This window comes from Filicampus tigris, chromosome 19 (genome assembly GCF_054856515.1).
Source record: "Filicampus tigris isolate MCC_2025a chromosome 19, RoL_Ftig_1.0, whole genome shotgun sequence".
NCBI lineage: Eukaryota > Metazoa > Chordata > Actinopteri > Syngnathiformes > Syngnathidae > Filicampus > Filicampus tigris.
In genome coordinates, this window is record NC_141235.1 from 11,851,968 (window position 1) to 11,879,951 (window position 27,984).

Sequence of the window (27,984 nt, forward strand, 5' to 3'; positions counted from 1 at the left end):
CACAGAATGCAAAAAAAAGGAGAAAAAAAAAGGCATCCATTTCTTGCTGCGTTTAGAACCTTAGAACAACATATGATCACAACCAATTAGGCATAACCAGGGTGCCAAAAGCTACCACGACTATGTAACTGTCAGTGAACCCACGTTGTTGCGGCTTTTTAAATCGGGGAAGGAAGAAAGAGAGGTTTGTCGGACCAAAAATTAAAAAAGGCCCAAGGACTGAATCATTGGCGTGATTAGCATGACCATGGTATGATTTCTTACTGACAAGTTGCATAAGTCAGGCCTCTCAATGTTGCGCTGAATGGCGATAGCACATGAAGCCATGTGTTTGCTTTGAATGCGGAATGGTAAAAAATGTCACTCCTGATGAATGCAAGCCAGTGCGGATAAGACGCGCTCCCCTCAGGGTGACCATGCAAACACATGCGACACACGTGCACGCACATGCAGTCAAACACGCATACACACACAGACCCGCTCCTATAAATAAGTCTTTGGTATTGAAGGGTCAAGTGGAGTCCAGTCCCGCAGATACCAGCCCTGTACTCAGGAATCAGTCTGTAGCCCTTGGCAACCTCTGGCTCTGTTCTCGATCTGTCAACCACCTCCAACACTGTACCCAGATCGGATTACGCGGCGGTGCAATCTCTGCGGGAATGTAAAATATCATAACTGATCAGGTACCAGCGTCTGGGGGAACTGACTCTGATCATGCCATTGCATATATATCTCGTAGGGGAAGGAGGGGTTTTTTTTGGAGGGGGGGGGGCGGTTGTGGGGAGGACAGGGTAGGGGCATACCAACAACAACATGGCTCTGTTTGACCCTCATTGAGAGGAAATATGTGCTGGCTGACAGTCCATGTCGGTGACACAACATGGTGAAATATTTGCACTGTTGGGTCTTTATATTGGCAGCGTTGTGGTCCAGTGGTTAGCAACGTCAACCCCACAAAGACATTTCCGGGTTTGGAGATTTCAGCCTGGAGATCGTATGTTCTCCACAAGCAGTCTTACCACCTCCCAAAGGTCTCAAAACACGTACAGTAGAACCTCTAAAATTGAACCCTGCAAAAGTCGTGCAATTTGAATGTGCTGGACTGCGACAAATGCAGGGCCAGCCAGTGAAACTAATTGTCAGAAAGAAGCCAAAAAAATGCAACAATACTTCATAAATTAATAAAAAACTAAATAAGATGGCTAAAAATCAAAACTCAGCAAAACCACTAACTATACTGAAAACGAATACTTCCAGTTGCTTTTGGGTTACTTTGTCATAACAGCGATTTGAGAAGTAGAGTAGGCCAGATATGTATAAAAAAGACAGTTATGATTTGGTCAAATATATTCAGTTATGCAAAATCAAAATTATCCTAAAGGGAACATAGTTATTATTGAAAGTTTACTTTTCATTGCTTGTATACAAATAATTGGGTCTCTGGAGTGTGGAATTCAGCAACCACATAAAATCGAGCCGTTATCAACTTCTGCCCCACTGTCGTGCAGCAGTGTGACTTGGCAGCTTAGCTTAGCAAAGATCCAGAGCCACTTTCAACTGCCAAAGTCCTGGAGCCAAACTTAATTTTCAGAAACAGGACCAAGGTAAGAAGTGGGGGGTTGACGTTATTTGTGTTTGGCAATGTGTGATGAAGTGCTGCCTCCACGAGGGAAAATAGAATGCAATCTGTCTTGTAGTGGCTCGGAAGTGCTGTGCAGTTTTGCAGTCGTTTGTTTTTGTTTTCTAACTCATTCACTGCCTTTGACGAATTTACTCGTCTTTTCACAGTTCAGCCGTTCAGTCCCAGGAACCCATTTATATTTTTTAAATGATTTTTTTAAACATTAGGTTCCAAGTGCAGCCACCTTTAGCCCAAATTTTCATGGTAACCAAATCCATACTTAGCACAACAATTCAATGAGGGCTTCTCTCAAAACAAGCTAATTCCAGCAAGATAATAAAAGATTCTTGGGATTATTTTGAAAGCATGTCATTGGCAAATTGTTAAAACACTTAAATGTTTTTTAATTGTGGAAAAAAAATGCATAATAATAATTCATTAAGGAAATTGTATGCGGGACATGCACGTTTGATATTATGTAAAAGACCTAAAAGATTCAGCGTTGCAGCCGACACACACGGCATGCCAGTTTTTATCCATAGTATTTGACCCGCTATTATTTCAACTAATATTGACACACTTTATTTCAATTTCACCAATTTTGACTTAATTAGTTTCTCTTCATAATTCGTCAAGCATGATAATAGAAATCAGATGAGAGATGATTGCTCGACTAAATGTGCCTTTCATCTGGTCCAGTTAGTCATGGGTACACACATTACCAACAACAAAGTAGACTTTAAGTTATTAAATTTCTGATCGAGAAAATTCAGGAATGCCGCGCAAAGCTCACACATAGCCCCTCGGTAATAGGCAGGTGTTAGGAGTTAAGCTACGGTGATGCAGGCTCGTCTCTGAGCTTGAAGCCTCACAGACATGGACCCCCGGCTCCTCCTTCAGCCCACACTGCTGTGGCCCCTGGCCAGCCCCTGCAGACTCCATCTGAGTCAATTGCAAAAACCTAAACAAGCAAAAAACATAAAACAGTATCTCCCGGCTCTGTGTTTATGTACAAGATGGGAGACAACCTATCTCCCTCACAGAGCTCTTGCAGTGTTTGTGGATTCCATTTGGAATTGGCGGCAGACATGCGCCGCTCTCGCCCATGCGTCCATGCAAGTGAAGGTGACCGAGCCACAGCCGAGATAAAGAAAGCAGAAAGATTTAAGAAGGGGGACAGGAGGGGAGAGTCCTGGCTAAGCCTTAGTTGGTTTTCTATCACTTTTGGTTTGGCTTTTTATGAAAAGTCTTTCTTCTGAAGCCCAGTTTAAAGACAGAGGAGAAACTGATGGTAAAATCCACCCTATCCTGGCTTTCCCACTTCTGCGCCTCCGCTCATAGAAAAATACTGCTGGTTTATTTTGAACGCCATGCCTTGGCCTCTGTTTTCTCTTTTTTTTTATAATACTTAATTTGTTTGCCTTCATAATTCCTCCATTCCCATCTTTTTCTTTAGGAACTGCCAGCTCGTATCGTGGGAAAAGCCCTCCGTTTTTCTGATAACACTGATTGAGTGCTGAGAAATGACCGAATGACGCTCACTCTCGCTACTAACAAATGAAAGTTCTATCAATCAATGTCACGTTGCTTTGTAAATTTGAAAAACTTTACAAAATGACAAATGAAGCAAAGAAAAATACCTCGAGAAATGAAAGGCGGGACCTTTTCAATATTCTGAGAAACTGTAAGCTTGATTGAACTTTTTTTTTGCTCCCAGGCTCTCCTCACATTTGTGTGATTTATTTAAAAGACACTTTTGTCAGCAAAACTGATGCTGTATACCTTTAAGATGTAACTAATGTACCTCGATGAGCTGAGCCTAAGCTATGATCTGACATGCTGCTCGAGGAGTACAAAATTCGGACACACAAACACGCACGAACACACACAATCACGAGATACGGATTCCCAGACAGTTTAACATACTGTATAAATATCCAAAATTAAATAAAAATGCAAAATGTCAGTATAATGCCACCTTAACACATTCACTGCCAGAGATTTTCTGACCCTCTTTTACCCTAACGTTGGAAAAAATTGGGAAAAAAATACAAATAAATTCCTGGGATTGAATGGCTGGACTGGACTGTGAAAAGACTAATAAATATGTCAATGGCAGTGAATGAGTTAAAAACAATGCTTCAAGCAGGCTTGCCAGTCTTCAATTTGTTTGGGTTTTCAATTTATTATCCCCATTTAAGTCATTCACTGCCATTGACGAATTTATTTGTCTTTTCACAGTCCAGCCATTCAATCCCAGGAAGTTATTTATATGATTATTATTTATATTAAGGCACGGTGGATGACTGGTTAGCACGTCTGCCTCACAGTTCAGAGGTCATGGATTCGATCCGGCCTCCCTGTGTGGAGTTTGCATGTTCTGCCCGTGCCTGCGTGGGTTTTCTCCGGGTACTCCGGTTTTCCTCCCACATTCCAAAAACATGCATGGTAAGTTGATTGGACACTCTAAATTGCCCCTTGGTGTGATTGTGAGTGCGGTTGTTTGTTTGTCTCTGTGTGCCCTGCGATTGGCTGGCAACCAATTCGGGGTGTCCCCAGCCTACTGCCCGAAGACAGCTGGGATAGGCTCCAGCACGCCCGCGACCCTTGTGAGGATAAGCGGTATAGATAATGGGTGGGGTGGCGGGTGGGTTATTTATATTACTTATTTTTTCCAATTCTTTTTCAAACAGTGTTAAAGAGGGCCAAGAAATGTCCGACAGCAAATGAGTTGTAAATAATGAAAATTAAATGTGGCAGCACAGCAGTGTCCAGGGTAGTCCGTTTACCTCCCTGTCAAGGGTTCCCTAGTAAGAATTGCTCTGCCTTGGGGTGTTGTACTTAAGTTTTCTCTACTTCTCCCACATCTTAAAACATCCATATCGATTAGTGCCAGTCAGCTACCAGTCATAAACCTGTGACTGGCACTCACTCACCTAACAACACCTGAAGCTCAAGATAACAAACGGAGAATCTTGCAGGGGATTCTGACAAAGTTGGCATTGTTGCGTACTTTATCAATGCACAATATTTTGAAAACATTAGTAATATTATACACCATATTGATCAATCATGTTTTTCAATTACAAACAAGATAATAAATAACCAAAATGAAATAAACTCAAACATTTAGAAAACAATATTAAGCAAATTGTGTCAACTGGAATACATTTCCAAACGTTTTTTAAGGGGTTATATACTGTATAAATAAAAAGCCAGAAAACACAAATTACGCTGACTTGAATTTCATAGGTGCATATTTGGAAAATACTGCACAACACTCTTGTTAACACAATTTCTTACATTGTAATTTTGACCCCGTATGCAACTCCTTTACAAAAAAAAGCAACAAGCCAAATTTTATTGTGTTGTTGGAGACTTTTAGAGAATCTGAGACTCAATCCAGAGCAAAGGACATTCACCCCTACGCATCCAGACTCCAAGTGAAACACACTTGGCCCCAACCATACCCCTACCACCCCCCACTTCCCCACCACACACACACACCAATCAAGAATTTATCTACAGTATATTTAGGTGAAGATTTGCGTTTTTAGAAAAGTCAGCCAGTCAATGTCAGCGAATATATTACAAATGGTTTGTCCGTCACACGTGTAATGACGCACTCTTCTTGTTTTTTTATGTTCCCTGTGGGAGCTCATTCCTTTAATAATCCATTCATAAGTCCCTGGTGAAAGGTGTGAAGTGGAAGCAGACAGGCAGGAAGAAGATAAACGGATAGAGAGGTTCTAAGCCTTCCAGTTTCCTCTCATAGCATATTACAGCCAAGTATCACGGTGTCTCAACACTGGCTCCGTTCAAAGTACAATAGAAAGTATAAGGCCTACTGAGACGTCATTGGCCGAGTGACAGTTCGATGCCAGTGCGGGCCGATAATAACTTACATGGCGGCCCCTATCAGCATAGAAAAAACACGCCACTATTTCGTGATTTATTGGAACTGATTTCAACAATGTGAACACTAACATTCCAAACTGAGTTTATTAAGTGTTTGTAATTCTTGCCTCGAATCCAGATGTCAATTAAATAATATTGTGTGCACATTTTAGCAAGTGACGTCTGCGTTATCTAAAACACAAGAAATCACAGAAAACACAAAAATGTCATAAGTTGATCTAGATGTCTGTGCGGATGACCAATAAACATTGCGGCGTGTGTTATTGACATGGCCAATGAGATTTGCATCGAACTAGCGGTGGCGCTGTGACACCCTGCAGCAGCTTTATTGTACACGGTATACAAAATGTGCACCCAAATCAATCTATTTGACATATGACGATCATTGGCTCGCTCTTTGTCTTGCAAGTACACATGTACTGTTCCAGGCAGTTCAGATGAGACTTGTCACGTCTGTTGACATAGGGCCCAATTAAAGGGGAGGATTAAGCCAGGGCTGGGTGACCTCTTTAGGAATCTCTCCAAAACACTGTGTGTACACTGTCAAACCCTCTGACAGACCTTCCCTTAAAGCACTTTCACCTGCTAATTAAAGACGCCCATGCGTGCTGTTGTGTGTGGGTGCGTGTGTGTGTGTGTGCGCTTTCATTCACAGCAAGTTCTAGACAAATGTGCCCATCTGTGTCAGCGGCAGATTTGCAGCCTTAGTAGCGTCTGTGTAAATATTTGAATTTTGTAGCATTGTATGGCTCTCTGGCGTACGCTCTGACACACGTCAGCACGCAGGCTCACAGCAAACAGACCGGGTGTTATTTATTAGATGAAATGATTCTATGTTGTGGCGCATGCATCCAACCGGTATGTGTCGAGGCTCCTCTGCAACAAAGGCCAAGCAGTGTTTATGCTGGGAAGAGATTAAAATGGGTAGTAAAGAGCGGTGAGCCGGACAAAGCTCTCAATGCTCTGTGACTTATTAGTGCTGTGTCACAGCGGTCTTTTACAGAATTTGTACAAAAGGTCTGTCGTAGGTTCATTGTAGGAAGTGAGCCTTAAGATGTGGCGCAAGGGTCCATTTTTAATGAAAAAACTGTTGTTAGGATGTCCAGTTCTACAATTCCAAGACTTTTTCAAGTTTTGGTATTGTTTAATTAAATATGTTAACGGTGGCAGGACTGACCGTGATGACTGTATCTCTGTAAAGTCTGAATTATTCATTTGTTTTGGATTATTTATTTAAATCCATAGTGTCCTGGGTTGCCCCTGTAGAATGTAAAAGACGGACCGGTTGTCCCAACCGGCAGACCAGGGGCTGAGGGGCTTGCTGTGATCAAGCTGCTGAATTTTACTTTTAAATCTAGATCTATATATCTATATCTATATATAGAGAGAGGGATTCAGCAGCCAGGGCACCATCATTCATTCATCAGTCCGTCATTTTTATGACGAACCATACTGTTATAGTCGGTTCGTCAGTCCGCCCCCACGCCCCCTACGGATATTCGACAGTATTCCACTCAAGTAGGTGATCTAGTGAGCTTATGATGAGAAAAAGACTTCATATTGTTGTTGCACATGACTAATATGGTAGCCCCCTACAACAACAATAACTGTTTTTAAGCGCTCAGTCTTTACTGTAAATGGTTTTTGTGTCACTAGTTTATGTATTACTTTGCATTCCAGCCTCGAACGACGCGAATGGATAAACAACCACAGAGAAGGCCTTGGCATGACCGTCAGACATCCCCTTGTTGACGGATGGTTTGGAGGAGAGCGGGCGAGCGGCTTAGCGCTGCTCTGACAAATATCTGGCTGGTGTGTAGGAGCTGGAGGAAGGGGTGACTTGTTAAATACAGAGTGGAGCATCTGCATCAAACTGCTGATAAGATAATGCTGCAGCTCAGCTGCTGGGACAATGACTAAACTGCCACTTCTAATGTACAGTGCCAGCCATACTCATAACTGAAACTATACTGGAACCACATGATGTGTTTAGAGCGTTGGATTGTTTTGTTACATGACATGGTGATTTGGACGCACATACACGTTAAGGTAAGGCTGCTACTAAACAGCAAATATACAGAATAGCAAAAGAAGAAGTTATCGGCCAGCGATGGATGAATGAAGGAAGGCAATATTTTTAATCAGCACTGGGGGACTATATAGGACCACATACTTCCTAACCAGATATATGACAAAAATGTCATTTCTAACAAAATATGTGCATGTCAGTTTTTTTGGTTTAACTAATGTACATCGCAGTGTCTTCATAGATTTCATGCTCAATGCATGTATAAAAGATTCAGCCTTCAACAACAAAGGGTTTGTACACCAAAAAATAACCACGTAATGTGCTATCATTTTTTCCAATGCAAAGTGCTCTTGTGCATAAATATTACAATTCAAGGATGGCACAAAACTGCTGAACAGCAAAGCAACATTATGTGGAATTTTGGGCATTTTTTGACCAAAATCGACTCACTCAAAATTGTATTATTATTCTGGTACTATGTGTGTCCTGTGTATCATTCCAAATCTGCAAAAAAAAAAAAAGGATTAAGCCTTCTCGCATTGACGTATAAACCCGATGCTAGCTCAACAAAGCAATGTCTGTCATCAGTGTAAATGGTGTAAAAAGATATTTAAAATGACACAGTGGCCCTATAACTGGGGGATAGGGTTCGAATAGCAAACATCGCCGTGTAATTGATGCCCATTGAAATCCATTGGAATATTTTTGTATCTGCGTAAAGCCTACATATTCTTCCCAAAAAATTCTGACGCCACTTTTGCTGTGTTCTGTGTAAAGCAATGGCGACCTATTGAGGGATGTTCTGAAATGGGTTGTTTGTAAGGGCACTGGAAGCCACTGCTTTGTGATCACTCAATTGCACCGTCGTCTATGGTAGTAATTTGCATCAGATGTACCTATTAGGTCACTTTTTTTTGTTTGTGTCTGTGTGTCTGATTTATCAACAGTGTGAAAAGTTGTTCAAAAGCTGAAGCTTGAGCTTTTTCTATGTGACTCTCCCTCCGCTCTCTCCTCCAACACACAGCAGGGCTGATAGGCAGATATATTTACACTGGTATCATGGGAGGAAGAAGTCATCAGCCAAAGCCCGTCCAGCCTCCGGCTCCAACGGGCGGGTCTGTAGCGCAACCCCCGGGCCGCCTAGCCCCTCCCCAAGCAGGGCATATCTCTGTGTGCTTCGCCTGCCTCCGAACTCAGAGCTCTCAGCTTAGATGGGACCAAAGCCTCAGCAAGACTCTCACACACTTCCACATCAAACCCCCGGGGGAGAGGAGGGGAGCACTCGGAGATCTGCTTGCTAGTGTAAACACTGGCGACTGAGACCAGCACAACAAAGAGAGGCTCTGTTATCACCGTGTGGTGTTCTTTAAATTTCGGCAAGATCTGTAGATGAGGTAGGCAGAGTCTGCTGCAACTCATCTCAGTCTTGGGGTCCAGAAGACGCCAAGACGGGCCCAGGTGCGCATGACTGTATCTTGCAACTTTTCAACCCCGGAACTGTACTCTAAATCATTATGACTCTTCTGGGCTCTGAACACTCCATACTGATACGAAGCAAGTTTAGATCAGGTAAGGACTTGATGGTTTTACATCAGAATTCTTGTTATGATATAATCAATATCTGATTCTCAAATGAAACATTTGCGCTCATTCCTGCGTGCCTTTGCAAGAGGTTTGCCTATCAACACTTGACATTTACAGGCAATGCCGTACTCATTATGCCCTTTGCCTGTCAAGAATGAGCTGTGTTGACACTCAGTGGGCTCCTTAGCGCCAAGTGACAGGTGCTCGTAATAGCACGCAGGGAGTCAAAAGCCAAAGTCGAACGATGCTCCAAGTTAGCTTAACACCCTTCTCTGTTTTTCTTTGCTCGGTTCTATAAAAGTTTGACATTCAAGAGTGATGTTTCCAGACAGGTTTGTGCACTTGTTGCATGTCAGCCGCTGAGAGAAGCCAGCGACTTTGACACTCCGGCTGGATGCACACTGATAAGGGAGATTAGACACTGCCGCAAGGTTGGAGGTTATCTTAATAAGGTTGAATTGGAAGCTAATGGTGCATGTATGTGTGTGAGTGTACCTGGTCTTATCAAAAGGAGTGGAAGTACTGATTTAAACGGCCGCTTAAGCCAGGGTAGCGCTTCCAGTTTTGGTATTCATTGAGCTTTTCATCCTAACTTGAATCAGCATATGGCAGAATTTTGTCATTAAGATCCAATTATCATTCACTGAAAAAATACCCAGGCTGGGTAAAAGGAAATTCCTAGACGGGTTAATTTGTGGCCGCAAAGATTGTGGTTTTGAGAAATTCTGCCAACACACAGAGGAAACAGCATACATGCAATCTCCTACGAGGGGGGAACTGTACAGTATTTTAGTTTTTGTGGCACGCAAAAAATAGTGAGGATGAGCAGTAGCCTGTAGATCAGGGGATGTCGAACTCCGGTCCTCGAGGGCCGCTGTCCTGCCTGTTTTCCCATCTCTCCCTGCTGCAACACACCTGTTTCAAATGATTAGCTCATCAGCAAGTTCTGCAGGAGCCTGATCCTGATCGTTTGAATCAGGTGTGTTGGACGAGGAAACCTCTAAGACATGCTGGAGGGCGGCCCCCGAGGACTGGAGTTTGACACCCCTGCCAGTGTAGATGGATGGATAAATTGAAAGATGTGATCTGAGCATGTGTGCAGTCGACTTTGCATATAGTAAGTGCACAACACTGCCATCTCCCTGAGGGAAATGTAACTGATGGTGGCGGAGTTCGACGCCCAAAGCTTTTTGTTTCTGAGCGCTCATCTTCTTCAAAAGTAGAGACTTGCAAAGCTGCAAGAACTCACAACTGGCAATAACCAGCACACATTTCTGGTTCTTATTCACTGACTCAAAAATGTAATTGCATTGCAGGAGTGGCAGACTAAATGGGGCTTTTCCTTTTGTGCTGTTTAGAGTAGATTGGCAGGGTGGGAAATGACCCACGGTGCTCAAGGGAACGCGGGAGGGTTCAAGAGAAACGTGATTGTTCAGGTTGTGTTTTGCCCCCCCAAACAAAAAAAAAGAAACAGACGCAGGAGCTGCCTTAATTTGTCACAGATGTGGAGACGTTGTCTTTATTCCCATAAAGGTCATCTTACTCCAGATCTGATTGATGATACAGCCAGAATGGATTCATCTTGACAGGCAGGACTGAATTGATGAGTTGAAAACTGTGCGTAAGCGAAGTAAAACTACTTGTAAATTCACCTGCTTGTGAATCAATTCGAGCTCACAATTTATTGAGCCATTAAGACTAGCGATTAGTTGATCATTTCACAAGCCACTTGAGCTACATTATCAAAGCCATGGGAACTGTTGCCACATGGTTGCATTGAAAAAGATAAAGATCTCACTTAAGGGTTCCCCACAGACCAACCAGTTTTGTGTGAGTGTGGGCGCGTAACTGACTGGTTCTCATGTTGATTTGATTAGTAAGTCAAATACCCGACTGATGTTACATAACGCCGAGTTGGTTCAAACAAAAAAGACAGGAAAAGGTGTCAAAAGAAACTGTTACAGAGTGTCCCCCACTGTTTATGTATTCAGAGCTAGAAAAGCAGATTTTGATCCCGAGACACGGTAGTTTTTTGTCTAGACCCCGAGATCCCTAGAAAGTTTTGTTCACCCTAAAAAGAGTTGGGTTAAAAATAACACAATTTTGGATCAAAAATGGACCGATCCACTAATTGGGTCAATTTGACCCACCTTCTGGCTTTACTTTGCACAAAACTGCCAAATTTTGGGGGTTGTTTTCTGCAAAAACAACGCAGAAAGTTGGGTCAAATTGAATCAAATAGTGGATCGGTTCGTTTTGACCCAAAATTGTGTTATTTGTAACCCAGCTGTTTTTAGAGTGTTTGACATATGCACTGGCCCTATCAGAAACTACAAGCTGGGAATTACTGGCAACTTATATGGTCTCCTTCATTTGTTCCTCACCTGAAGTTGGAGCAGTTGTAGTTTTCTTATCTAAAATGTCTTCAAAAGTTCCTTGCAAAAAAACTCGCCCTGGTTCCGCATTGCTTTTCTATCAAGGTCCAGCAATCGATAACAGTACTGCGCACCTGAGCATCACGGCATGATCCAGCTGTTGACTTTCAGTCATTGTCAGTGGATCCAATCCAAAAATGTGTATTTTTGCAAAGACTTGTTGACTCTTCAGGCTCACTTTCACAAATCTGCCAAAGATTGTCCCGAGGCATCGGGATAAGATGGGCCAGTTTATGTTGATGGAAATTCACTGGTATTGGTCTAAAATAAACAGTAACATTCTATTTAGGAATACCTGTTTATGAGAAGTTATACAGTCGTGCTCATACATCTCTCCTGAGCACATTTGTGTCTGCTTGAGGGGAAGTTCTGGGAATTGATGTAAGAAACCCAACCTGTCTCATTAGCAATTTTGAACCAAGGCGTAATTCTTCGCCGCTTTCATTCCTGCATTGTGCCTTTCGTAAATCACAATATCACCACGGTGCCGGAGCCAACCAGGCAAAGTGACAATTTATTTACGCAATAAATCGGAAATGTTGTAAATATGGTATTGCGTTTGTATACCAAGGACGGCCACGTCGGAAAACAAATGTCCCTAAGGGAAGAGGGGGTCATATGGTTGAAAGTCGGCTCGCCATAACAATGAGATTTCATGGCAGCTGGTGTGTGTCTCCTAAAGAATTATTAACTTTGAGAGTAAGAGTTAAAATCATCGATGAGGTGGAGGCTTTTCGGACAGAAAACACCTGTTTCCTTTCGCTGACAAAAAATGTGGAAGAGCGCGGGACAAAAACCAATGGGGGTTGTTTCCGTTCCGTGTTTTGGTCATCGTACATTCCGCAACTACATCCTCTCCGTTATGATGCGACTAACAGGTCATGACCTCTGTCACTGTAAACTAAAGCAGATGTTAGATGAAGGCAAAGCGCTTCCAGTTGCATAACGGAGGTGCTTTACCGCAAGTGGTGCCGAGTTACCCAGAGTTCCAATAAAGCCGTTACAAAGTTTGAATGGGGTCAAAACCGAATGAACGTAAACCACCTGAAACAAATAATGAGACAAAAAGTGTGATTAGGCTCTGGGGAAAAGGAGGAACATTTCATACTTATCTGTCACATCCAGCATGTCAGAAAAAGACCTTCAAATAGCAACAGGGAGGGAAAAGCACCGCGAAACAAAGAAAAAGAAAGAGGGATAGCCACCGACACAAGTCAACCGACAGACGCGGGGGAGTCTTGATGTTTATGACCCCGTACTCCCACGTCGACTCTTCTTGTACAATTCGACATACACACATTGAGCATGCAGGAGTGTGTGCACACCCTCAGGACCACACACTGCTGAACAGATCTGTTTAAAGCCAGGAGCAGTGTTTATCACTGCCGACATCCTGCTCGCAGAAATATTTGTGAGCAAGCCGCTTTGTTTTTTTTTCCCCCCGTTTTGAACAAGCATGCATAGAATACATGCGTGTGTATACATTCGGATAGCTTGAAACCCGCATTTTTTCCCCATCACCAACAACCTGTTGGTGCAATAAAATGATGCTCCATGCTTTGAATGTATTTATGCAATGAGAGTGGCTGTCGAAGTTTCCCTGCTTGCTTGTTTTTTTACTGTCCCTTTCTTTCTACGTCTTTGTTATTTCTTGCCTTCTGTTCGTCTTTGCTATCTGTCTGCCTGTCTGTCATCATCCTCTTCCTTCCCTCCCACCTTCAGTGCTACAGTTAAGACTTCAGCAGAGGAGGACACGAGAGCAGCTGGCAGACCAAGGCATCATGCCTCGTGAGTAACACCATCCAACACAGTTGCAGACAGACATACACACACACACACACACACTCCTGAAAATACCCCGACCGGTCTAAATTGACTCTTGGTAGGCCTCTGCATAATTTTTAGATCCTTACAGAAAGTCCTCATGTGTTAGGTGCACAATTATTCAACCCTAACCCAACAATCAAAAACATGGATGTAACGATTTACTCAAGCCTCAATTTGATTCTCAGTTCCCGATTTTGATTCGATTTTTTCAAATCTTTTTTGAACAAAATGACTCATTCTATAACCATAAGATGTTTTTTATTTTAACATGCATTTTCTCCATATTACAAACGGTAACGTTTTGTAAGTTTTACAAAAAATAAAACTTGAAAATGAACTAATAATTGTGACTGCTTAACTAAATGTTTGTCTTTTAATCAATTTTGTTAGTGCCAAATGTACAGTAGATTTGACTGTTAACATTACAAATCCTTTTGTGATCAAAATTTTACTTTGAACGTCTGCATATATGTTGTATCCGTCTGGCGCTGCGAACCGATTCTTTTTTTTTTTTTTTTTACATCGATGCAGATTTAACTCATTTATCCATCAGGTGGGTTTTTAGAAGAATTAGCATTGCTTAACCTTTGCAAACATCCGCTCTGCTAATTGGCTAGTTACTGTAAGGCAGCAAGCAAAGATGCAGCGAGACAGTAAGGCCAGTGAGTCAGCGGACAAGTCGGTGAATGACCGCCGAGGAATGCTTTCATGTGGAAGACGCACTCCGTTGCACATTGATAGGTGATGTCAATGTGAATGTGGCCTGTTTACAACAGTGCATCTGACGACTTCTGTGTGAATGCGGAGGCATTTTTCGAACAGGACAGCACCAAACAGGAGCTGCCAAAGTCTCGACTTAAATGCTAAAATGTCACCTGAGACATAGTGATGAGGACATGGAGACCCGACAGGACTGAGAGTGCACATAAATCTTTGCCATAATCGAGATTAATGGGCCTACTGCTCTTCAGGTCAGGGCTGTGCAGTAATACTTCAGCCAACTTGTTTAGTATTGACTGCCAACACGCGAAAGGCCCATCCATCCATTCTATGGGGATTGTCAACCCTTCATAATCATCGAATATATGAACTTGATATTGACATACCACTTGGAAAAATGTATACACACCTATTGAGGAATTCATCTGTCAAGAGATTACACCTTTAAATACCTGACTTTTTCATTCTCTACATAAAACAAATCATGTCTTATTTTGTTTGCAATGTTGTGGGAACAATTTTGTTGAGTCAGGTCAATAAAAGCTCGGATGACCTCGGTCTGAATTTTGAATTCTCACAGACCAAATCCCAAATCTTGTTGAAGCTTTAAATGTGGAAAGGGGGCTCCTTCCGATTCTTTAGTGCGTGTCACCTGTGATAATTTTTGACTCTAAATGGCACTGGTTTAAAGATGCAGTGGAAATAGATTTCGATTGCACTAGCCTTTATCTTTAAACCAACACCACCATCTAGAGGAGTAAAAAAAAAAGATCAAGTGCTTGAAGTCCATGAAGCACAAAATGAAGCTTCAAGAAACGCTTGATCATTTTTGACTCCTCTAGATAGCACTCTTGGTTTAAAGATGCAGTGGAAATCTAGGGGAGTAAAAAAAATATGACAAGTGCTTCATGAAGCTTTATTTTCCCATCACTACAATTCTTTTCTTGTCCTTGTTTCTGGTCCCTCTTTTGCAGTGTACTTGAAAGCAGAGGAAGTAATGAACTAAAAGCAATCATTAGTGGGTTTTGCATTGGTGGGGTGATTTGCCCGCGGGATCAACATGACGGGCGCTTGAACTTGAGGCAAAAGGATTTGTTGAACGACATCTTTGGCACTGTTTGCCATTTTCACCGAGTCCCCAGATAAACGGTTGCTGGTAAGTGTGCAAGGGAACACAATCCAGAGGTCTGGCGCTGTCCTATCAGGTTGTAGAGGTTGGTCACTGATAAGGCAGCAAGCGGAAATGCAACCTTATTTCAATTGGCTTTTTTTTTTATCTATTGATTGCGGGAAAGTAGCATCATTACTCCATTTTATTTTGTTAAGGCCCTAACCTTAAATGTCTATTATGTTGTTTTCAGAGCAATGCATTACCCTTTTGCTTTGAGTGGTTGATTATTCCAGCTGGGTGATAGATAGATGGACATGGCACAGGGTCTTTGTATATATTACCAAGGGAACATCTGGTGTTTATTAGACTCTTCAAGCATTCATCCAAATCTGTCGGTTCAGACAATAGAATACACAATCTAATATTTCCTCATAGAATTAATAAGTGGAAAGCTGCAGGTTTAGTGGACTTCTTCTTGCATGAGTCCCCATGTAAAAACGCCATCTTTATCTTGAGCACCACGTTTAGTCCTTTGTGGCTGGAACTATTCTTGCCTAATGCACCATACGTCCAACCTCTTAGTGTAGTGTTTACATTTGACAAATACAGTCCAAAGGTATATGTATTACAATAGCTTTAAAGAGCGTTGCATGATTTAATTCGACCGGTGAATGTTTGAAACTGTGTAAGCCAGCTTCAAACTCACTGGATCGTGTTACATTCTACCTATGTGGGCCCGGTTTGCGGTTGTTGAGCAGATTTTTAGGCAGTTTGGTTACACAGTTTAAACACTGTTAAAACTCTGTGATATTAAATCAGGCCTGGCAGAGACAGGCGAGGTGTTTGGGACAGCAGGACAGACTCTACGGCTATAAACAGATGATGATGTCATCTTGATGGTGGACAGTAAATGGCTTTTCAATGTGACAACTTACTCTTGAAGGAACAGTAGTTTATCCTTAGGCGGGATCATTTGTGCGTAACTGTATACTGTACATTATAGTAAAACGAGTTTTGTTTCATTTTTTTGCGTGATATGAATGTAATTTCAATTTAGATATATTAATATCAATTTTTTTAAAACTGGATGTGACCAGTAGAAACTCAAAATCAAATCATTTCAGCTTTGTAATGCTGACTGAGAATTCAACATTTTTAATGAGTAAACTTTGAAGTAAATTTGTTTGTCCGAGGCTGTAATAGGTGTCAGACGTATTCACTGTCCGGCGTCCAAGCACTCCAGCGGCCTCTGAAAAGCAGGCCGCCCCCGAGACAGCGCCACAGCTGTCGGGCCGGGTGACCGTCAAGGGAACCTGAACTACGGCTCTCTTTCAAGTGAATGAGACCGTGCACTTGTGAAAAATTTAATAAATATGTTTTTTAGAGAGGAGGAGACTTCGGCTAGTTGTACGTTAGTATGATGCGCCTTTCAATATCAGCGGGGGTTTTTTTTGCAATATCGGATAGACACAAATGACGTAATTTTCCTTTCCAATATCGGGCCAAAAATTATTGGTCCGATAATTAGCGTGCATGCCTACTCCAAATGGTCCGACTTTAGGGTCAAGCTACTGTAGAAAACACTCACAGAAACTGAAAAAACAAATCTTATATTGGCAAGGATACAACCTTGAAGTAAGGATTCCTGTTTTAAACATAACACAATACCTTATTTCATCGGATATTAATACCCTTACCTGAGATGTCCAGCACAAATGTCAATATCCTTCCTTTGCTTTTGGCACTTAATCCACAGATATGGCCTTTCAAAAATCCGACTCAAATTCAGTTTGACCAAATAAGTTCTGTTTCTCTTTCTCACACTCAGATAATCAAAATGATTTGGTGAGCTCGCCTCACTTCGAGGTAATCGCTCATGCGAGTGCTGCAGCGAAATGTTTAAGCCGGTTTGCCCTGGATGTGATTATTTGTACTAGCTTAGCGGGGCGAGATTGTGAGAGGTTGAAAATCTCACCTGCTGCAGCCCTTAATTACAGCCAGTTCATTTATTTTTCTAGTAAGTCAACGTATCTCTGGCTGTACATGGCGTGAGGCCACTGGACCGATGACAGATATGGGAAGAGTAGAAAAACACAATGGCTGCATTTTAACCCCCAAAAACATGCGCAGCTAAAAAGACATACCTTCGACATAAAAGATTACAACATGCTACACAACATTAATTTGAAATCATTCATTATAATCCAATGCACCGCTTATACTCACAAGGGTCTGGAGCTACAGCTTATCCCGGCTGTCTTTGGGCAGTAGTACACCCTGAAATGATCCGCAGCCAACTGCAGGGCGCACAGACAAACAAGCATTCACAGTCACAATCACAATCACAATCACAATCACAATTTAGAGAGTTCAATGAAACAACCATGCATGTTTTTGGAATGTGAGAGGAAGCCGAGAGGAGCCGCTTTGATTGGTCGTTATAGAAGTCGGCTATGACTAGTGATAGGAAAATGAAGCTTCATGAAGCATTGTGATATTTTTTACTCCTCTAGATGGTCCTGTTGGTTAAAAGATAAAGTCTAGTGCAATTGAAATGTATTCCATTTTCCTTGCATCATTAAACCAAGAGTGCCATCTAGAGGGGTCAATCATCACAAGCGCTTCATTTGTCCATCACTAGCTGTGACCATTCCCATAGTGGCGCAGCTCTCCCTCTATCAGATCCGCCAACCTCCGTGCAGTCACAAGGTGCGCCGTATGCAAGATTTTACACCGTTCATGAAAATAAATCCCTTGAAATTGTCCATAGATGTGAATGTGACTGAATGGTAGATTTTCTCCAAGCATCCTGTGATCACCACTCCAGGGCATACGTCACCTCTTTCACAAAAATGACAAGCAGTTCTGATCATTTTTGCATTTGTTCCATTGAGTCATTTCATATCTAGGGAAAGTATTTGAGTATGTGTCTTGAGTAAATGCAATCCAGTACTAGAGTGTGGCATGTTGTTGATGGTGTGGCCCTGCTGTGTGTTCTCCAGACTCGGCCTCAGTCAGGTCCTCACTGGAGGAACAAGTGAGGGTAGAGCGAGGCCGCCTCGCAGAGGAGCTCAATGAGAAGTTTGCTCTCAGGCCGGGGCCGCTGGATCTGGTCCAAAAGAATATCATTCCGCTAGACTCTGCCCTCACCATGACGACAGGTATCAGCAGAGAGATGCCTCACTAGTGTATTAACACACCATTTAATGCACCTGCATCTCAACCCGAGTGGCCCCACATTAGCATTCTCAGCATGCCGAATTTGAAAGGATAGCATGCTGCTTTTCTAATTATACCTGAATAAAATGGAGCACACTTAAGACACAGTAATTCAAGTGTGCATTTGAGCTGTTGTGTTTTCCCCACATATGCACCAACTAAAATGCGAATCTGAGCGAAAAATCACGACTCTAGGGGTAATTTATTGGGGTAATTTATTGCAATTTCTTTTTGCACTAAATGATACAAACAACAAAAGTCCTCGGGGGGCCGCCCTCCTGCATGTCTTAGAGGTTTCCTCGTCCAACACATTCAAACTATCGGGATCAGGATCAGGCTCCTGGAGAACTTGCTGATGAGCTGATCATTTGAAACAGGTGTGTTGCAGCAGGGAGAGATGGAATACAGGCAGGACAGCGGCCCTCGAGGACCGGAGTTCGACACGCCTGTAATACACAGTCCTAGACAAAAGAGCCAAACATTTCTTACCGGCTGCTCATGTGGTCTGTGTCTTTGTCTGACCCAACAAACATTTCCAAATGGTACCACCCTTTAAAAATGGCTGACCTGTCCATTACTAAATGAGTCTCAACAGAAACATGTAACGGAGGAAAGGTTCCCAGTCAACTGAAACCTAACCTAACCTAGGTCTGAACCAAAATCTCTAAACAATAACAAAGTGTATTAAATCTACAGAGTACCCTATTGAATAAGTAGAATCGTTTTTTTTATGAGGAAAATGTACTTTTATGTTTCATATTGCAATTATATTGAATATCCGATTTGTTAGAAGCCTTTTTCAACCACCTTAAAAGCATTATTATTTAGAAGAAATCTGCAATCTTCTAACAAATCCACTGTACTCTTGAAATCATTAGACAATGAAATTGTATAAAAAGAAAACATAAAATTGGGTGATACTGCACATGCAGAGACCCCCCCAAAAATATAAACAATGAGCAAAAATTCATATGAAAAAAACAAGATTGACATTGAATCTCCAGAATTCTTATTTTCAAATATAAAAGCCAGTTCTCTTTGACAAGGGTGTATTTGTCTCAAGGTTTAATCATTGTTTAGTGGGGAGGTTCAAGTGTTTGGGGAGCCCTCTTGAAACGCCTTGCCGCTCTTCTCTTTGATTCCAGGAAATACAGCTGGGACGCACTTGATTTACCATTATGCGTAATGTCGGGCCTTGGACTGTTTGTCTTGTAATCCCCTCCATGTTTTGTGCTCTCTTTATATCATTCCTGACAGTGTAATGTTGTGTACATGTTTTACTATAGTGGTTAGTGGTTCTGTTTGCCTTGATCATTCGGTAAACACTCGGCGTTAAAAAAGATGCAGTCAACTGGTTTACACTACTGCTGCAGAAGGATGGAAGTGCTTTATTGGGATGAGCAACAGCTGTATTTAGGCCACCCTCTTTCTTTAGAAGTGTGTTTGCAAGCGTGTGTGCGTGTGTGTGTTGGGATGGGTCTATGTGTATGTTTGTAACTACCTCCCCACCTTTTAGCACTTGTCTCAGCTTTAACGGGACCGCGTGGCTCCAGCAAGCCACCTACAAAGGTTTCGGATGGGTCCAGGCTGTCGCTTGCCTGCAGTATGAACCCCTCACCTAAAAGTGGAAGTCAACCCAAACATATTTTTTTCAAGAATATGTTCAATGCAGGCCCACTAGTCTAAACACGGCATTCTGATTAATATTGCATTTGTGGAAAAGAGTTATCCACCAGTTTTTAGCTAGCTCAGGGGGCGGCCATTTTGTCACTTCTATCGACTGAAGATGACATCAAAGTTGCTCAGGTCTCAGATAACGACCAATCATGGCTCTGCTTCAGAAAACAGGTGAGCCGTGATTGGTCGTTATCTGAGCCCTGAGCAACTGTGATGTCATTTTCAGTCGACGGAAGTGACAAAATGGCCGCCCCCTGAGATGACTAAAAGTGGGTGCATTTTGCTGCTTAACTTATATTCCACAAACAAAATATTAATCAGAACGCCGCATCCCAACTAGTGGGCCTGCATACAACATATTCTGGAAAAAACGCGGTGAACCGTGAGCACAGTATTAGACCTCTGTGCAGTAATACTGGAAACTATGTGACCCACCGTAACTCCTAAGCAGCCACTTGAACAGTGGAAGTGTCCAAAGCTTTGTACAAGTCCCTTCATTGTGCCACCTCAGTCTCTTCATGTGGTCTGATTGACGCAGTTTCATGAAGAGGACCGTGTATACGCGCGCGCGTGTGTGTGTCTGTGTGTGTGTGTGTGTGTGTTTGTTACAGAGGGTCAATGGGTTTCAGTGCAGTGATTGAAACCAGGGATCTGTTCTGGGTTGTCACATGTTTGAATGCAAAAAGACAATCTTCCATCCCTCACACATACACACCAATCTACACCACTGCTCTCGCTCAGATAGGCACTCTCAGCTCCTCCAATCACGGCTCAGGCCCTTGTCAACCCAGCCAATCAGAATGTGAAGTGTCTATGTCAGTGTTTCACTAGAGCGGCGTAACACCTCCACACTGAGCGTGTACCAGGTGTCAGTGAGACATGCAAGTCAAGTGTCGCACGTTACAAACATTCATTCTTGCACCCGTGAGCACACTATACAAACATGCTGCTTATTTCAGGAGGAATGGCAAACCATTTACACAGCCTTTTTTACACAACTCCTAAAGAGACAGTGCGTCGAATGGTTGAATTTTTCAATGCTCATTCATTTTAAAAGAACACTATTAATGTCACATTAACATACATTTTGTAAATATAATCGTAAGTCTAGTAATGCTAATTATATTACATACATACTCTCAGGAGGCTGCCATGTTTTGCCGCCATGTTTTGCTGCCATTTTTCTTTTACGGATACCCGAAGGAGACAAACTTAGCCAATGTAGTTCCTCAGCAGTGTGCTTCAAAATGCACACGCTTCAAACTTAGGTTGTTGCATTCTATTAGTTCACCCCTAGATGGCACTATATTCTACACAATGTCCCCTTTAATGTACACTGTATATGAAATATTTGTCCTGAATGTCTCTTTTTGATTGTGGTTGCGTCACGTAATAATGGCTTCAAAAGAAGAACTGATAGTTATATTTAGTGATGGCAAAATGAAGCTTCATGAAGCACTTGTGATATTTTTTACTCACCTAGATGGTGCTCTTGGTTTAAAATTAAGGCTAGTGCAATGGAAATGTATTGCATTTCCACTGCGTCCTTAAACCAAGAGTGCCATCTAGTGGAGTCAAAAATGATCCAAAAGTGCTTCATGAAGCTTCATTTGTCCATCACTAGTTTTACACACAAAGTGCTTCATGAAGCTTCATTTGTCCATCACTAGTTTTATTCCTCTCAGCTTGTTACAATGGGTATCAAGATAAGACAGCATGTTTACATGTCAGAACACACATTGAAATCAGTACAATTCACAGTGAAATGGGAAATTTTACCTACCTAATTTTGACCGGCATGAGTCAATAGATTTTAAATTAGATTTTAAAGGATTGGTGACATTTGATTTGTTCCAACAAAGTAACTGTGATAGAGGCCTTTTGTGTTGTGATTCTTTTTCCCATCATCAAAACAAAGTGAATGTGATGAGTGTGTTTGGAATGACAGTTGGAGATGAATGTACACGTGGCGTTAAAAGGTTGCTAAGATTGTAGCTACATACCTTTAGAATAGACCGGAGTTGTGAAAATAATCATGAAGTGAAGAGTTCACGTTTTTCATCAGACAGCAATGATATTCAAGTATGAAAAATAACCCACAATGAGGTTGTTTGGTCTTGGCAGTGATCTTCTATCATTCAAGGAAAGGAGGATTCCTGGTTCAAACTCATCGGTGAAAACGTCTAGTGGATTTTTTTTTTAATGGCAGAAACAATAATCATAAGCTCATTTTCAATTTCTTAAATTACCAAATTCGAATGTTGGGCCAACACCCTATTTTTAAGACGAGTGTGGTTTGTACTACTTGCACTTTTTTTTTTTGGTGACTAAAACACTTTTGGTTCTTCTTTGCAGTAAACCATGGCAAATTCCCCAAGCAAGAGGACTCGTATGCCTTTGAGGAAGATAGCAGCAGTGAGAGTTTGTCTCCTGAAGAGCATCACAGCGACGAGTCTCAGGGCTCAGCCTGCCCTTCGTCTGAGGTGGTCGGCAGCATGCACTCCTCCTCCTCCTCGCCTGCACTCACCAGCACACAGCAGGTACAAAGAACCTTGCACCGTCTCCAAAACATATTAGCAAGAGTTATTCATGCCACTGATGTATAGAGGCAAACATCAGTGTTCTCCATCTGCTTGTTTCTGCCCACTTTGACATTGACAGGTTCTGTCGTCTCTTCTTTAATAATTTAGCCTGTCCTCCCACCCTGTGGTGTCAAAGTAAATTACATCCCACTTCTCTTGCATTTTTATGCATGGTACAGTCAGGAAAGCAGTTCCTTCTCACCTAGACTGACTGACCTAAATTTATACAGTCGTTGATTCTAAATTTAACTCATTCACTGCCAGACATTTTCAGACTCTCTTTTATCTTTAGGTTTGAAAAAATGAAAAACAAATATATACGAATATAAGTATGCTCTCGTGATTGAATGGCTGGACTGGGAAAAGACAAGTAAATTCGTCAATGGCAGTGAATGAGTTAAATTACATCGCGCCTTGCAACAAGACAACAATTATGGTCAGATTAAACTTAAAGAAGTCAACCAACCCCCCACCCGCCCAATTGTTTTTTACTATATGTTCTATGCACCTTCACTAGTCTAAATGGCATTCTGATTAATACTGCATTTGTGGAATATGAGTTAAGCAGCAAAATCCACCCCTTTTTAGCCATCTCAGGGGGCGGCCATTTTGTCACACATTTTGGACAAAATCGGGTGGATTTTATTGTTGAACTCATATTCCATAAACGTAATATTAATCAATATGCCGTGTTTAGACTAGTGGGACTACATAACCATAATACTGTAAAGAACATTTTTGGGTTGACTTCCAACTTTAACAAAGTTCTAGAACAACTACTTTACATACCGAAAAAGTGTGGGATCCCAGAGGCATCACCAGATGTTGCAAAGTGATAACTAATTATCATCTTGACGTATTTATTTTATTTGTGAACAGGAGGGCATAACCAGAGACCCATCTGACCAAAGCCAGGATGAAGGACTGTCTGGAGTTTGTAACAACCATACCACGCCCCCAATACCAGTTCCTGCTATTGTCAAAGTAGGCACATTATGAATAAAATGCTCTCATATTTTACAGTGTATATAAATATTTTGCATGTGGTTTTATTTTCCAAACAGTCCAAGACATCAGACAAGAATCGCCATAAGAAGCCCAAAGACATGAAGCCCAAAGTGAAAAAGCTCAAATATCACCAGTATATACCGCCGGACCAGAAGGCTGATAAGTCGCCTCCACCTATGGACTCGGCATACGCCCGACTACTCCAGCAGCAGCAGCTGTTCCTACAGCTGCAGATCCTCAGCCAGCAGAAACACGCTCACACTCATTCCCAGTCTCAGCAGCACACACACGGTGGACAGATGCATGGCCAGGCTCAGCAGCGACAGCCTGCCTTCAGTTACCAGCCGCACCCGCAGACACAGATGCAGAAGTAAGCACATGGCCAAAATCGAAGTGATAAAAAAAAAAAAAAAAAACGTACTGAACCAATTTCTTTAGTGACATATTGTATGTCTTTAAAGTGGAAGTCAACCCCCAAAATTTCTTTCCGATAAAATGTTCTATGCCCCTCCAATAGTCTAAACACGGCATTCTGGTTAATATTGCGTTTGAGGAATATGAGTTAGAGCAAGAAAATCCACCCATATTTAGCATCTCAGTGTCACTTAGTGTCAACTGCAAATGACATCACAGTTGCACAGGGCTCAGGTAATCACCACCGATCACGGCTCACCTGTTTTCTGAAGCTGAGTCATGATTGGCCATTACCTGAGTATTAATCAGACTGCCGTATTTAGAGTAGTGGGGCTGCAGAACATATTACTGTCAAGAACATTTTGGAGTTGACTTCCCCTTTAAAGGTCAGGGTGCAAACATTGAAAACGTTTCTGTAGCCCTCTAGAACCCCCTTTACAAGGCATAACTGTCATTAAAATGCGATTAGGTCACTGGTAGACAGCAGTTTAATCACTAAATACAATTCAGAATGTGTCGTCTGCCGTTTGAATCTCGCGCCCATCTCATCTTTGGCTTTTTCCGCAGATTTGACGTCACAGTAGCCGGAGGATTCAGTGACTGCTAATCATGAACGGTCTGATAATGCCCCCTTCTGTCGGCTGGTGTCTTTCAAAATCCTCTTCCAAGAATTCCAAAACATTGGTTGCCATTGAATGTGCTTTGTTGTGTAGCGCATGTAAATTGTACCGTCTATGGTGTAGCGAGCGGTTTAGCTATATCTACGTCACTTCCGGTGGCTAGAGCCACGATTCCTCGAGCTGCAACCTATTTTCTAATCGATCTGTGGTTGACAACTTGCAGGAAGTGACTTGTATGTATTATAAAACCTATTACCAATGCTAATATGAATTTTAACAGACTCTGAAAAATGTTTGCACCCTGACCTAATGATATTTATTTTAACATCAACACTCTATTATACTCTACCATAGAGTGACAAGTGTTAGTACAGTCAATACCAGAGTATGACGCAATATACTCTGTTGCTCTTCTTATTGCGCTCTAAAAACACTTGGGTCAAAAATAACCCAATTCCCAATTTGGGTCAAAAATTTACCCCTCCACAAATTGGGTCAATTTGACCCAGCTTCTTGTTTTCTTTTGTTTTTTGTACAAACAGCCCAAATGTTGGGGGTTGTTTTGTACAAAACAAACCATTTTTTGGGGGGGGTCGTTATCTGCAAAAACATCCCAGAAAGTTGGGTCAAATTGACCCAAGTAGTAGATTGGTCCATTTTTGACCCAAATTGGGTGATTTTTACCCCAACTGTTTTTAGAGTGTAAGTATTGTGTTCGAATCTTTAATTCTAGAGGGTCCAGCGAGCAGCTGTCAGTTTGTACGCCCAGCGGTCCATCTAACACCGGAGACAGCAATTCTCCCTCGCCAATCAAAACCGCATATCCCAACCAAAACAACATCTCCCCAGTAAAGCCTAGCCCCTTGCCAGCCAATCTGGATGACCTTAAAGTAGGTGCTACTATTTATTACCCTTATGTGCTTCCAATTCACTTAGTGGAAATGCAAATTAAGCACGTCTGTTTTCTTTTGCAAGGTATCAGAGCTCCGGCAGCATCTTCGTATACGTGGTTTGCCTGTGTCGGGCACCAAGACGGCTCTTATTGAGAGACTCCGGCCCTTCAAGGATTCCAATTCCGGCTCATCTCCATCGGGCTCCTCTGATATCACCACAGTGACCTTCCCTGTTACTCCAACAGGCTCGCTGTCTTCTTACCAGTCTCCATCCTCTTCCAGCACCCTGTCCCAGGGAGGCTATTACCCTTATCCCAGCACCTCTTCGACCCCACCAATCTCACCAGCATCTTCTGAGCATTCCCTCAGTGGCTCGCTCCCAGATAGCTTCAGCGATGTGCCCATGTCCTCCCCGCCACAGTTTGCTCTGCAGGCATCTCCGGGCCAGCTCGGCGTGGATGATGGCCTGGGAGGGGGCGGATCGCGAGCGGGAGAGGGTGGAGGAATGGACGGCATGGAAGCAGAAAAAGACAAAATGCTTGTCGAAAAACAAAAGGTGATTGAAGAGCTGACATGGAAGCTACACCAGGAACAAAGACAGGTGAGAACAGCAAGTACTCTAATGCAAATCCCAGAATGACTCCCCCCCCAAAAAACGAAAATGAATGAACAGGCCTCCCTGTTCCAATACTTTTGAAAAAATATTTTCATGCTACGAATGTTTGTAATGTAAATGTTTCTTAAACAGTAACGATAAGGGGATGCAAATGTTTGTTTCATCCCTCAAAGAAGAAGTCAACCCAAACATGATCTTCATAATAATCTGTTCTATTCAACCCCATTAGTCTAAATTTGATATTCTGAATAAAATTATGTTTGTGGAATACAAATTAAGCAGCAAAATCCACCCGTTTTTGATCATCCCAGGGGGCGGCCATTTTGGCTCAGGTATGACCAATGACGGCTCAGCTTCAGAAAACAAGTGTGCTGTGATTGATTGTTACCTGAGCAACTGTGATGTCAATTTCAGTTGACAGCGAGTGACAAAATAGCCGCTTCAGAGATGGCTAAAAAAACAGGTGGATTTTGCTGCTTAACTCATATTCCACAAACGCAAAATTTAGATAAGTGATGTTATTGTGATGAAAATGTTTGGGGTTGACTTCCCCTTTAACACTAAGAAACAAACATTCATACTGTACACTGTCGGAAAAATATAATACAAAACAAAAAAAAAAAACTCCTAGTCTATGTCTCAAATCAACTCAACTTCATTTTAAGAGCACTTTAAAAACAATCGTTGTTGCATACCAAGTGCGGTCCATAAAATAAAACTGTCATATACAGTAAAAATAAAGACAGTTAAAACAATACATTCATAACATAAAAACAGTAAACACACTAAAACAATAAAACAGTGTCGAGTCTCATGCTGAGTCAAAGGCCTAACAATAAAAATGTGTTTTGAGTTACGTTTTAAGGAAATACAGAGTGGGGGCTTACCCAACGTTTAAGAATGTCCAGGAATAATTATGTAAATGCTGAGAACGGAGCATTTTAAAATCATCCAAAGATAGCTTCAATTTCTCTGGAGACACCGTACACAGTATAAATCAGTATTGAGTCAAATGTTTATTCTTATGCCCATGCTGTTAGGTTGAGGAGCTGAAAATGCAGCTTCACAAGAGAAAGCGTTGCTATGGAGCAACACAAGGCACCATCACTCCATCTCAGCCCCACAATCTGCCCGTGCATAATCAAACTCCAGCAATGATGGGCCATCATCCCTACGAGGTGAACATCAAACAAGAGCCGATGTCATTGTCTTCAAGCTGTCCGCTCTCCTCCCCCAAACATATCAAGAGCTCCCCAGGGAACTACATGGAGGACATGGGACAATGCAACGCCATGCTCCCTAATATGGGGGGCGATTGTGGGCCACATTGTATGAACTCCGCCCCTTCCTCAGGCAGCCCGTCCACCATGACCGCTTTCCTCAGTCCGCAGTGCTCTCCGCAAGACTCACCCATCGGAAAGCCTTCCGGAAGCCCCCAGCCGTCGTCTCCAAGCAACCCTTATATGCTATCACCTCCAGTGGGGAGGGATGGTTGCGGCCACCTCTCATCCCACTGCAATGGCAGAGGATGCATTATGCAGGTATGACGCATTTAACAGTAGAAATGCTCTGTGGAACACTCATCTGCAAACCTTAAATAATTAGTGGAACCTATAAAAAGGAAGTCAACCCAAACATTTTTTCAAGAATATGTTCTATGCAGGCCCATTAGTTGAAACAAGGCATTCTCATTAATATTGCGTTTGTGGA

General features: G+C 42.2%; 1 protein-coding gene and 1 long non-coding RNA gene across 8 annotated transcripts in view; one reads left to right on the forward strand and one right to left on the reverse strand.

Moving 5' to 3' along the window:
• On the reverse strand, positions 1-19,079 carry LOC147129534 (uncharacterized). The gene is made up of 3 exons (XR_015082793.1): positions 18,954-19,079; positions 17,472-17,542; positions 1-651 (listed from the first exon to the last, which is right to left on the reverse strand). It is a non-coding gene; the product is annotated as an uncharacterized LOC147129534 (long non-coding RNA).
• The window catches only part of myocd (myocardin), a 25,944-nt gene continuing 6,692 nt past the window's right edge, over positions 8,733-27,984 (forward strand). For 3 of the 7 annotated variants that reach the window (XM_086017688.1, XM_086017689.1, XM_086017690.1), the window contains exons 1-9: positions 8,733-9,137; positions 13,310-13,375; positions 18,248-18,406; positions 22,497-22,681; positions 23,603-23,707; positions 23,788-24,101; positions 25,499-25,655; positions 25,741-26,259; positions 27,315-27,815. In XM_086017688.1, coding sequence (XP_085873814.1) covers positions 9,083-9,137; positions 13,310-13,375; positions 18,248-18,406; positions 22,497-22,681; positions 23,603-23,707; positions 23,788-24,101; positions 25,499-25,655; positions 25,741-26,259; positions 27,315-27,815 — 2,061 coding nt within the window. In that variant the 5' untranslated portion in view covers positions 8,733-9,082. The remainder of the gene's footprint in view (positions 9,138-13,309; positions 13,376-18,247; positions 18,407-22,496; positions 22,682-23,602; positions 23,708-23,787; positions 24,102-25,498; positions 25,656-25,740; positions 26,260-27,314; positions 27,816-27,984) is intronic. The other 4 variants (XM_086017693.1, XM_086017691.1, XM_086017695.1 and 1 more) reach the window with 4 other exon arrangements.